General features: G+C 40.3%; 1 protein-coding gene across 4 annotated transcripts in view; it reads left to right on the top strand.

Annotated features, from left to right (window-relative positions):
• The window catches only part of VEPH1 (ventricular zone expressed PH domain containing 1), a 209,514-nt gene extending 197,456 nt beyond the window's left edge, over nt 1–12,058 (top strand). For 3 of the 4 annotated variants that reach the window (XM_045852120.1, XM_045852117.1, XM_045852118.1), the window contains exon 14: nt 1,987–3,595. In XM_045852120.1, coding sequence (XP_045708076.1) covers nt 1,987–2,223 — 237 coding nt within the window. In that variant the 3' untranslated portion in view covers nt 2,224–3,595. Of the gene's footprint in view, nt 1–1,986; nt 3,596–11,653 lie in introns of those variants that run through there. The other variant, XM_045852121.1, reaches the window with a different exon arrangement.
• The last annotated feature ends 494 nt before the right edge of the window (nt 12,059–12,552 follow it).

Genomic DNA, 12,552 nt, shown 5'->3' with positions numbered 1-12,552 from the left:
ATATACCCGCTAAAAGAATGTTGGAAGATCTATATTACCCTATAGCATTTTAACTTGTATCAACAATTTTATCATAAGTTTAAAGAGTTGCACACACTGCAGTTTCTGTTGAACTATGAATATTGTCATTTTTAAATAACAAGATTACAAATAACAAATGTAACCATTGAAATAAAATATCATAGCAATTTGACACCTAATACTATCCATTTAAAAAATTACATAAATTAGTTCTTCTTCTTGCCCTGGCTGGTGTGGCTCAGTGGATTAGTGTGGGCCTGTGTACCAAAGGGTTACCGGTTCGATTCCCAGCCTAGGACACATGCCTGGGTTATAGATCAGGTCCCTAGTAGGAGGTACACAAGAGGCAACCACACGTTGATGTTTCTCTCCCTCTCTTTCTCCCTTCCTTCCCCTCTCTAAAAATAAATAAATAATTAAAATTTAAAAAAAATTTAAAATTAGTTCTAAGTAGAAATGTTTACATTGTTTCATTTTTTCTCTGAAATCATATTTTTGTTCTACCTCTCTCACAGCATTTCATTGAAATCACCCTATCATTTTTCACTGCAATAAAACTATGAATATCAATTGAAATTTAATTTTAATTTCTTGTGACCATCAGTCTCCAAATGTTAAGATTTTTTATTTTTATCTTTTAAATATATTATAGCATTTATGAAAAACCATAATACCAAATGTATTATTATATTATGAATTACTAAACATAAAAAAGTCAAATGCTGTTAGAAATAGATGAGAAGTGAGTATGTTACCTTGTTTGGAGGATACTTCCCTGACATCAATATTGTAAATTACTTTTTTTGTTTGTTTGTTTTTTGCTCTTGAGATATTTCCAAGTTGCATAATACACCATAGAAAGTTTGGGATGAGTGAGAAGGGTGTCTTTTCATTGCAGAGTGAAAGAAGGGTAATTGTATAGGAAAGGTGGGAAAGGGGAATTGATGGGATCCTCAACCACAGGTACATTCTCAAGTAGACAAAATGGACTCAAGGATGTTAAAGACCTGAAATTGCTTAAAAGAAGTATCTGATCCCTTAACACTATTCATGCTAGCCTGTTGTGATTACCTGTGCTGTAGAAATCCTTAGACTTCTGCTTTGGTGCAAGAAAAATGTAAGTCATTAAATATTTCTTCACTTGCATTTGTAGACACATCATGCTTCCAAAGTTCCACAGAATTTCAGAGCTTGATCTACTTAAACATTGAAACCCTTTTGATTCAATTAATACCCTTTTCTCAGAGATAGCACAAAGTAAAATTAAATTCCATGCCTTCTGAGTAATCTCATTCTGAGTTAATAGTACTCCAAATTGTACTGTTGCATCTTTCTCTATTAATACAAAGTTAATATCAATACAAAATGACATAAAATAAAAAAATATATGGATTAAGCATTTTTCCCAATCCCGCTGTATACCATATTTTGCTGTGTACAATGTGCACCTCCATTTTTGGCCCAAGCTTTCAGGAAAAAAAATCTTTTATTTTAATTTTTAATTCATTTATATTTAGAAACAATAAAAATTTTGTATTCGAGAGTATTATTTTGCATGCAGATATCATTATTGCTTTCTGGAGTTACACTTTTAACACATAAGCATAAATAAAAGAATTAAAAACATTTATATAGATATAGAACTACTACTACCCATGTTTAATATGCATCCTTATTTTTTCCTCAAAAGTTTGGGCAAAAAAGTGCACATTATACATGGCAATATACAGTTATTTCTATAAATTGGCTATCTTGTGTCAATTTATGATACAATAACAAAGAGTCCATTGCTCACTTCTTCATTGTTCCAACAACTCTCTGAGACATTAATGCCCAAAGTATCAAAGCTCTTGAGCCCTATGAAGTGAAAGGATTCTGATCCTCCTGGAAAAGTCTCCAGTAGCCAGAGGTCTTTTCATACTCTGGGAACCAGCTCATGATTTTTACTTCCCATGTGCATTTCAGAAAGATGATCCTGATGACTCACCAATAGAACTCAGCAAAGTCCAGAGTGTGAAAGTTGTGGCCAGGAAACGCAGGGACCGCTCTCTCCCTCGGGCTTTTGAAATCTTCACAGACAATAAAACCTATGTTTTCAAGGCCAAGGATGAGAAGAATGCAGAAGAGTGGCTCCAATGCATCAATGTGGCAGTTGCCCAAGCAAAAGAGAGGGAAAGCAGAGAAGTAACCACATATCTATAGGGATTTGCAAGCCAACCTCACATCGATTGTATACAATGGCATTGCAATATCATTGCCAATGTCAAGAAAAAGATATAAATCCACCAAGTCATGCTTTTTACTGAATACCAGTGGGAGAGTTTTTCCTCAGAAGCAAGACCCAAAAGTAGCAGGATTCTTATTACGTTTCATATCCTAATGGCGTTTGCATTAATTTTGGAACACCTGGTTGGTGCACACAGTAAGGAAAAGGAGCTACAGGTGGGATGGGGCCAGAAAGCAGAGTGTTGGGATCCAGGGGCTTCTGTAGATACGTCATCGTACATTACAAGAAAGCACCTTCAAAAGATACCTGCATACATATCCTGAGGAAAGATTAGCCATTTCCAATGAAAACCACAGCATGTCAAAAGTATTAAAAGAAAAAAAAAACTATTAGGAAAAGTCAAATTAAGGACACTGAAGAAAACCATATGACTTACTTATAGACATTATTACATTTATCCTCTCTTAATGCAAATGCAGCTAACCATAGTAAAATAGTTAAGCCAGTTATGCAATTCAATTAAATATCTGTCTTTCGAGCTACTTATCTGATTGTTCCTTTTTGGTTTATATAATATGACCTGAAGTTTAGATGCTTGCGTGTGTCTCCCACCCAGGGCAGTGAGTCTAAGCTAGGATAAGCACAGGAAACCATTTTCTCCATCTTCAAAACGTGTGCTACGCCCATTTATACTAGAGATTTCATTTTATTTGTTTTTAACTTGAGGTTTTAAAATCCTATACTTTTCTTCTTTGTATTCAACCTTTTAATGCCTCCAAATTAGAAACATTTATTGGCTTTTGCCATTACCCATATTTTTTTTTAAGAATTAAGCTGTGGTAAGCAGAACTCTAGGATGACTCCCAGTGACCCACACCCTGGTATAACCTTCTCCCCTCGAGTGTGGGGCACCCCGTAACTTGCTTCTAACTAATAGAACGTGTCAAAAGAGATAGACAGGTCTCTCCAGTTACATTACTTGGCAAAGATAAAGAGATTTTGCTGGTACAATTAAGGTCTGTAATCAGTGGCTTTGAATTTGTTCAAAGGGCAAGCCTGACCTGATCAGATCAGCCCTTTTGAAGAGGACAAACAAGTCAGAGACTCTCCCCCATTGGCCTTGATTTAAGCAAGCTGCTCTGAGGCCTGCAGCTTCAAGGAAATGAGCTTTGCCAGCAATCAGCGAGTTGGGAAGAGGATGCTGAGCCTCACACGAGAGCCCAGAACCAGCCGACACCTTGAGTGCAGCTTACGAAACCCTGAGCCAGGGACCCAGCTGACCCACTCTTGGACTCCGAACCCATGGAAACTTTGAGATAATAAATATATGCTTTTATAAGTTGCTAAGTGTGCAGTGATTTGTTTTGTAGCAATAGATAGCTAATACAAAAGCTTACTTGGACTATCCAGAGAGGATAATTTTTTTTTCCTTGAAATTTATTAACTACGTGATTTAGTATAGAAACCTGGAGAAAGATTGCAAGTAATCAGTACCCTTAATTCTACCTTGACTATTGCTAACTCATTAGGATAGGAAATATTAAAGAGGCCAGTTGAGGAAGGAAACAATTCACCTTTAACATATAGCATTTGAGGGCATTTGAGACACAGAAATTATTACAAGTGGGGAAACAGAGTTCTCAAGGTCAATATTTGGGCTCATTGGATATATGGATAGTCACTGAATACATTGAGCAAGGTGAAATTACTCAGGATAAATATGGCAAAAGAGCTAATAAGGGCTTCCTTGGGACACCCAGCACTTAAACAAAGGCAGGCTTGATGGGCTGATTAGTGTTCAGAGATGTCGTGGACCAGGGGAAATGGTATCACAATAGCCAAATAAGTAAGGTTTTCAGGATATAAGAGACAGATCAACAACGTGAAATTGTCAAGAACAATCACTTATATAAAGAACAACTTTTGCAATTAGAAAGTAATTGGTATCCTTGGGAAAAAAACAATTTCATTGAAGTGATGAGGTCAAGTCAGATTTGAGTAGACTGAAAAATCAGCAGGAGCTTAGGAGCTCAAAGCAATAATTGGACTATTCTTTCAACAAAAGGCAGAAGATGAAGGAGCTAAGATGGGCAAAGTGTTTTGCTGTTTGTTTTAAAGATGACTTAGACATACAGGACAAAAGTTTAAAATACAGGAAAAAAGGGAAAATAACTTTGCCTAAGCAAAGTCTTCAGCAGTGAGGAAAAAAGAGTAAGCTCCCTTATGCTGCAGCCATTTATGGAGCAGCTACCAAGCAACAGGCATGGTGCTCGGCCTGGAGGTACAGAAACAGAACACCCAACTCCTCCACTTGAGGCATTCACAGGGTAGCAGAGGAGACAGATATATCAACAGAAACTAAAATGCTACCTTGACAGAGGCTTGAGGAAACACAGGAGAAGGCACCACAGCAACTGACTTTGAACTCAGCGAGGGCTCCCTCCCTGTTGCCCAGAGTTATCAAAGAATGAGCTTGCCTTAAAGCCTATTAGGAATGTTGTAGGCAGACAAGGAGCAAATGGTCAGTAGAGGGAACCACCTTGCAAAGGCGAAGGAGAGAGAGGAAATGTGGTCCATTTGCAAAACAGTGAGTCCTTACCTAGGGCTGGACCAGAAGAGCCTGCTGGGAAATGGTGCAGAAGCATGCTGGGCAGACCCGCAGAGCCACAGCATAAAGGGCTTGGTTCCATGCTGAGGGTCTTGAGCTTTTTCCTTAAGATGGTGAAACATCATTAAAAAGTTTTAAGAAGATTTGCATGTAGAGAAATAATTTGCGTAGTGGTATAAAGAATGGGTTGTAGGGATATCAAATATGATAGCAGGGAAATGATTTGGCAGGGTCTTGAAAGATGGTGAGGACCTGGACTGATGCAGTAGCTGGGCAGACAGAGGAAAATGGAAGTGCAGGACAGATAACTGAATCAGTAACATGGACAGTACTGAAGAGCTGGGTGGAGCTGGGGTGTGGGGATGGGGAAGACTCTCTGATCACCCCTAATGCTCTCTTGGGAAATTCAATGAATGATAGCAGCATCCACTGAGATAGGACATTTCAAAGCAACAGTTTGAGAGATGGGGCAGATGGCAAATTTAATTTTAATGTATACATTCAGAGTATAAATCAGTGATTTACTCTGGACTAGAGGGACACTTCCTCCTATGAAGTCGGGCAGGAAAAGGGTGAGAACAGCTATAGTTCTAAATGATTCTCTAAAAATTATTTTAAAATCTACTATCTCTTTCTTAAGATTCAGTGAGTAACCCTAGCTGGTTTGATCAATTAGGAAAAACTGGTAACTAATGAACAGAAAGGAAACATTAAGTGACATTGCATTTGTCATTAATTATTTAAACACCAACAATGTGCTTGAACCTTTCATAGCAGAGAGGTCACAGTAAAAACGCTGGTTATGTACTCATTCCGTTTTCATTAAATGCTGTCCTGAAAAAAGAGAACGGTCCTACCAGCTCAGTCTGGTATCTTTGTAACAGGTATATTTGCTGCTTGTTACAAAGCTCTTCTTAATTCATGGGATGCCTCTGGTTTATAACACAACTCTCAGAGCCTTGGAACCAGATCTAAAAAGAAGCAAATACACGGAGTCTAAATAATGATCTTTCTGCTTTTATATCACGACGCATTAATTCCAAATGCTAGCAAATTCTCCCGGGTGCAGAATCACACTAGGAATCTCAGACTCGTCAGCTTCCCACTGGTATTGCTGGCGCTTCCACCGCTGTTCCCGGCTGCCTTACCACAGACTGGCCTTTCCCAAGGGGGCTGCCATTCTTTATCCTGATCTAAGAAGAAACCACTTTTCTAAACATGTGCAAAACTTTAAAAATGTTGGTATGAATGCAATTATAATCATGGACAGAAATTCAAGCGGTTTTTATTTTTTTTATTTGGTGTTGACTTTTTCCCACCCAGATAGCTGTGGAAATATAAATGTTTATGTGTGAGAATCTCATCTGGTTATTTCTTGAGAATCTGGAGTTTGGTAAAAATAAATGTTTAATACTTTTCTAATTCTGGGTTTTCTAGAAAATCCTTAGCTGGTGATGTTCAGCCACATTCCCTGGATCATCTTCAATTGACCTACTTTAAATTGATTATAGGCCCCATTGATTATGACATCCTCAGGCATAGGTGAAGATTACCTGGTTGAAAAGCGTTTCCCACTTCAGGAAAAAGTTGCAAGATTCGGCTATGTGAGCCGAATTCCAGGTGCACAGAAGAGAAGTAAATTCCATAAATACCCTCATCAGGATTTCCGGTCCCCAAAATCGAAGTTTTCAAATGAAGAACCAAGAAAAACCCAAGACATCATCTCATGTGTAGACCTCTTCGTTCCCTTCCTCCCCTAAGATTCTTCCGAAAGACAAAGGGGTTGGCAGATCGGGGAGGTTTCTACTGGGACTGTGGAATCTTAGGGAAGGTGGCACAGGCTCTGGGCACAGATACATGAAGACTCAAGTCCCAGCTCTACCAAACTAAAGTACCAACCTGCGTAAAATGCGCATCCCCCGCCTCTAAGCTGGGCTGAGATGGAACAGAACTGGGGGAAGCCTCCAGCAGAGAGCCTTTAACTTATCAACCTGTGCTGGATAACGACTCCCCCGTAAGGAGGGAGAATCCTGCCGATTGGATGTGGTGCCTTCATAATGTCCACTGAGGAGTGTTTCACTTCCAACTGGCTTTTGTCTGTTGTCTGTGGGATTTGGCAGTTTCTTCTGACTTCAGGTACTTTCTGTGGTGTGTGACAGGCAGGTCATATGGTGAAACGTGGATCTATCCACACGGTGACATCCTTCTTTCTTAGGTGAAACACTTAGTGGTTGCTTTGCAACCCCGCGTGGAACTGCGGTCACTTCTTCCAATAATGGCTCTTGGGCTCACAGATGTCACATGTTATCCTAATCCTCTCTGTTCCTGTGTTTTTCCGTGCACATGATAACTTTACTTTTTTCAAAGGTGAATTATATAATTTTTAAAGACCTACTACACATCAATTACCACATGTAGTGCTGACCATCTCGTGACTGACTGAAGCGACAACACAAAGAGCTGGCACCGAGCTGGAGTGGTCTCCAGTCCCGGTCACACCTGGTGGGTGACAGTTGTAAGACACATCCCAACTTCAGCACTGTTAAACTGTGTGTGTGTGGGGGGGGGGGGGGGGATGTAAATAAATAAGGAAAAGAATTAATTGAAGAGTTCCACAGGAATTTGTTTCACAGTAATCAAAACTGTACCTAAAAGTTTTTGGGAACACTAAAGCATATGGCAAATGTAAGAAATTGTAAAGTCCATTAAAGTGGTAAAATGTTTCCGATGCACCCATTCTTGGAACTATGAAAGGAATCATTTCTGTGAGTGCTTACCCTCTGTATTAGTCAGGGTTCTCTGGAGAAACAGAACCATTAGGACATATGAAGATTTATTATAGGAATTGGCTCACATGGTTATGCAGGCTGAGAAGTCCCACAGTTTGTGGTCTGCAAGCTGGAGACCCAAGAACGTCAGTGGTATAAATTAGTCCAAGTCAAAGGCCTGAGAACCAGGGGTTCTGATGTCCAAGAGCAGAAGAAGATGGATATCCCTGCTCAAGAAGAAAGAAGGAATTCATCTTTCCTTCACCTTTTTGTTCCATTCAGGCCCCAAATGGGTTGGATAATGTCCCTCCACATTGGTGACAGGGGATCTCTGTACTCCGTCTACCAAATCAAATGCTTCCAGATACACCCTCACAAATACACTAAGAGATAAGGTTTTACCAGCATTCTGGGCATCCCTCAGGGTAGTCGAGTCAAAGTACAAAACTAACCATCAGACTCTCTCTTTTGATGGAAATAAGGATGGCTAATGTTCACACACAAGCCATGTTCCTAGTGCCTCTGTACCCCCCTTGCTGTGCTCCCCTTTATCCAAGTCCCCTTCCCTGGCAGGGAGGTTAGATAGAGGATGAGCCGAGGTCAGCAGGGTGAGGGTAGGAGACATGTGCTGTGTCTTCCACCCGCTGTCTGACCAGGGAGCCTGGAGGTGAAATTGGGATGGTGCCTGAGGAAGAATTCTTACCAAGCAGGAGGCCCATTTCCAGAAGACGCCCTCCATGTGAACCATACCAGAGACAACAGCCGGGTGGCAACAACTGCAGCCCAGTGGGAAGCTGGGGAACCAGGACAGAGCAGACGGAGGGAAGCACAGATCAGCATGGGTGGAAAGGGCCTCAGGCTGTGTGAACTCGACAGAAGCAGGACAATCCCCAAGGTTGAGTTTTTTCAGGTACTTGCCCAGGTGTGGAGGGTTCTGGTCAATGTGCTTTGATGAGACAGGTTTCGACCTCCTCAAACATGTGCTTCTATTACCAGGTAACACAAGGCCCTAGTCACGTGCTTGGCAGAATAGCGACCTTGGCTCCCGGGCCTGTCATGAGAACCACCCCCTGGCAGAGTACTTCTTGTAGTGACAGTGTTCTCATCCTACACCCCCAACCCAGTGCACACTGTGTGTGTGTGCTTCAGAGAAAAGCTGTCTGGGGCATGGGGCGGAAAGCTGGGTATCTAGGAAATTTCTTGTGCAGTTTTCTGTCTGATGATCATCAGACATGTGTTTACATAGCTCCTTATGTCTTGCTGGACAAACCTTTTCAAAGCTTACATCAAACAAAAAAATGTACATCATCTGTTTTTCAATCAATAAAATCATTAGCTTTCAGTACTGAGAACCTAGAAGAGTTATAAAGTATTCAAATAATGTAAAAATGTAAAGTATTCAAACAAATGACAGGTTTATTTGCTTATAGGAATAACAGTGCCCCATGAGCCCTCACTGGAAATGGGGGTGGGAGGGGAGGTGGGTGGGGCTTAGTAATAGTAAATTCTAACTTTTCTTTCATGAATTCCTTTATAATTCTTTTTTGCCTTATTTTATTCTTTAACTACCAGTTCAGGTATGTCAGGATCATGTACACTTGTCAGGATAGTACACATTTATAGGCATATACATGCACATATTTTTACACAGGTGTTTTGACAACAATTGTTTTCACATTACTTTGTAGAAATGAACCTTATTATTTCATTATTTTATATTAGATTCCCCACCTTTGTCTATCTAGGCTGGGATTTCATGTAGTCACTAAGAACTCGCCGCGTGTTGCACTGTTCTGAAGGCAGATCCACTTCCACACCCCAGATTTCCCCGGGGTGTATTCTGTTCCCCCCAGTTCAGAGCTGTGATCACTTGGAGAAAATGGTCAATGTCTTTTCTCTTAAGAGAGAAAAACAATGATCTCGTTTACCAAACCAGCTCATAAAAACAAAAATCAGAATATGGCCCATCTTTTTTTTTTTAATTGTTGGTTAGTAATAGTTGTCCCCATTTTTCCCCCCATTCTTCTTGGGCCTATCTTTTTAATGTAACCAAAACCACAGATGGGAAATGTCTATCTAGGAACATTAACCATTAAATATAATATTTAGGGTATGCGTGCTCTAAGTACTGACGAGGGCATTTTAATCAGACCTCACTCAAACGCTGCTCCACGCAAACACCCTCAGCCGCATAGTCATGTTCTCAGCAGCACCGCGATGCTGTTGTCTCCTGAAATCCTGCTGTTGTGTCAGCTTCAGGTGAACACACATCAAATTCCACTGCAGCCAACACTGCCACAATATAAATTCTTTATACACTCCTGTATAAAGAAGCCACCAGCAGAATGTAAAGCAACCAAGAATTTCTTCCACCAATTTCTAGACCAATTTCTTCCAAGTAAGAGGACAGCAGTTCACAGCTTCAGGGGCTGTGGGAGTGTGAAGAACCTCAGATGGTATAGGATCTAACACCCCCACTCCAGGGAGAAGCCCCTTCCTTGTCGTCATCCAGAGGTGTCAGTTCAGCTGCTCAACACTGACGGGTTCAGAGAACTGGTTTCTTTATCACCAGTCCACATCTTTCCATAGAAATTGTTTCTCATTAAGAAAACAAATCAAATGTCAGAAAATTCAGAAAACACAAAGACCATTGAAATGTAATTTAAAATCTCAGTGTTTCCTAAAATGTAAGTGGCATAATAATCCCCTCTGTCCCAAGACTCGCAAATACAAAGAGGTGCAATTTCCCTACACCACTTGGCAGGGCAAGGGGAATGGAGCTCAGAGTTCTTCAGTCCTTAGTCCGATGGCCCACCAGCCAAAACCTTCCAAGCAAATAAATAAACAAAAGCAAAAAAAAATTAACCAGAGTGGACAAAAAGTCATGCAAATTAAATTACATTTATTGTTCCTTTTTATGAGGAAACTTACTTCAGACAAAAAATACTGAGTTTCTTTCCTGCTTTTTTGGTAGCATGTTTCTGTTCCTTTTTAAAACTTGTAAGAGTTTCCTGACAATCTTCATGTTCCTTCAATCCTACCAAAGCCAAGGACATTCCTCAAGGCTGGCTTTAGTTGGCATCCAGAGGGGACGATTTTTTGACACTGTATTCCACTGATTTTCTGGGGAGTTACTAAATGTTCAAGCATGTAGTTCATCCTAAGCCCTTCTGATTGTTTGCTCAGGAAAAGAACTGATTTGTGTTGCAATGACAGACTCTTACACATGCCTTGGAAGTTATATAAGAAACCAATAAGTTATTACAAAAAATAATTCAGATCTGTATATTGCGACTTAAAGCTGCCAAAACAAACTTAAGATACAAAGGAGTTTTTAATAATGTTTTCGAAAACAGCTGCATGAGATGTATTCAGAACAAGTATGTTATTAAATAGCTTTTTTCTTTTTCTTTCTTTCTTTTTTTTTTTTTTTAGAGTCAGAATACAGACCAGGCACTGGAAGCGAGCTCAGCAGGTGAAGGAATAGTTGTTTCCTAAAATAAAGTACTAAGGACTCTGGAGCATAACTTGGAAGAATTATTATAATTTTGTTTTATAAATCAAATATTTATAAGTTTAAAGAACAGCCCTCACATTTTCACAACCTCTCAGATATTTTAATAATTTGAAAATTTAACTCTGACCTAATCTAAATTAAAACTGACTTTATTGGAATCAGTGTAGTAAAGGAAACTTCAGTTAACTCAAATAAATTAAATCAATACCCTCACTCAGCAGGCCCTTCCCCCTGGTCTGGAAGCAAACAGTTGTTCCCCACCTTCCAGAGCTGGCCCTTTGGGTCCCAGACGTTAGATCCCAGTCTTTCCATTCTGCTCAAAAAGTTACCAACTCCGTTGGCATGCTCTTTGTGAAACCTTCATTTTCTGGCTCTACTGTATCCTTTCGTTTTGTCTGTAAGCGATCTCTCTGTGTTGGAAATAATTACAAGGAAATGAGTAAGTTAACTTACATTCATTTAGCCCCAATATCCCTCCAGGATCTAATCCGTTCTCTTGTTCCTTTCACCAGACGTTTCTTGATTGGTTGTCTCCACCAGTTCCTTCCATGTGACTCCGCCCACCCACACCTTTGCCTGCAGTGGGGCTCCTGCTCCAACATTCTGCTCACAGTAATCACTGCCTGCTCATCAAATCAAGGACTCTTCGCAAATAGCATTCCTCTTGAACTCTACAGTGTGTGGCCTGGTGGTCAGCCCTTCCTCAATGGCAACTTTCTATGCATTAGTTCGGGTAAAACTGAGATCATTTGAGATTTTGCAATGGTTAGAGATATGAATTTGTCATCAAGCAGAACTGGCATTGCTATGTAGTAGCTACTTAACCTGAAGGGAAAACTCTTAGTCTCTCATTCTCAGTTTACTCATCTGTAAAATTGGATAACTCTTTTCCCAGGGGATGCTGTGAGGCTTAGATAAGAGGACACATGTAAAATTCTCAGGACATAGTAAGTGCTCAATAAATATTACCTGTGCTATTTATCCCACCTTTCCGATTATTCCCCAGTCTCCTGTGCTGACTCTTCCCCATTCCCCGCCCCCAAATGTGGATTTCTCTCAAAGCTCTGTGCTGTCCTCTCTGTTCGAGCTCTCTCTTAAATACCTCACCTCATCGGCTCATTGTCTCCAATGTGACCACACACTGTAACTCTTCTCTGTCAAGTCCCATCCAATCCCACTTCACAAATTGCCCTTAAGTCTACTTCCTGCACATGAGCTGTCATCCCTCAAGTTCAACACATGAAGGATCTTATCTTCTACCTCCTCCAACCTTCCCCAGTGGTATCACAGACATGGGAGCTGGGAGTCATTCTTAAGCCATTCTTCCCGCCTCCTTGCCCCCCACATACCCAATATCCTGTTTTTATTTTCTAATCTTATTCCTTTCTGATTATGCCCTTTCAGTCCATTC

This window comes from Phyllostomus hastatus, unplaced genomic scaffold, assembly GCF_019186645.2.
Source record: "Phyllostomus hastatus isolate PE091 unplaced genomic scaffold, TTU_PhHast_1.1 phas_contig_86, whole genome shotgun sequence".
NCBI classification, from domain to species: domain Eukaryota; kingdom Metazoa; phylum Chordata; class Mammalia; order Chiroptera; family Phyllostomidae; genus Phyllostomus; species Phyllostomus hastatus.
The sequence above is the reverse complement of the archived record's forward strand: the minus strand, read 5'-3'. Positions and strand labels throughout refer to the sequence as shown.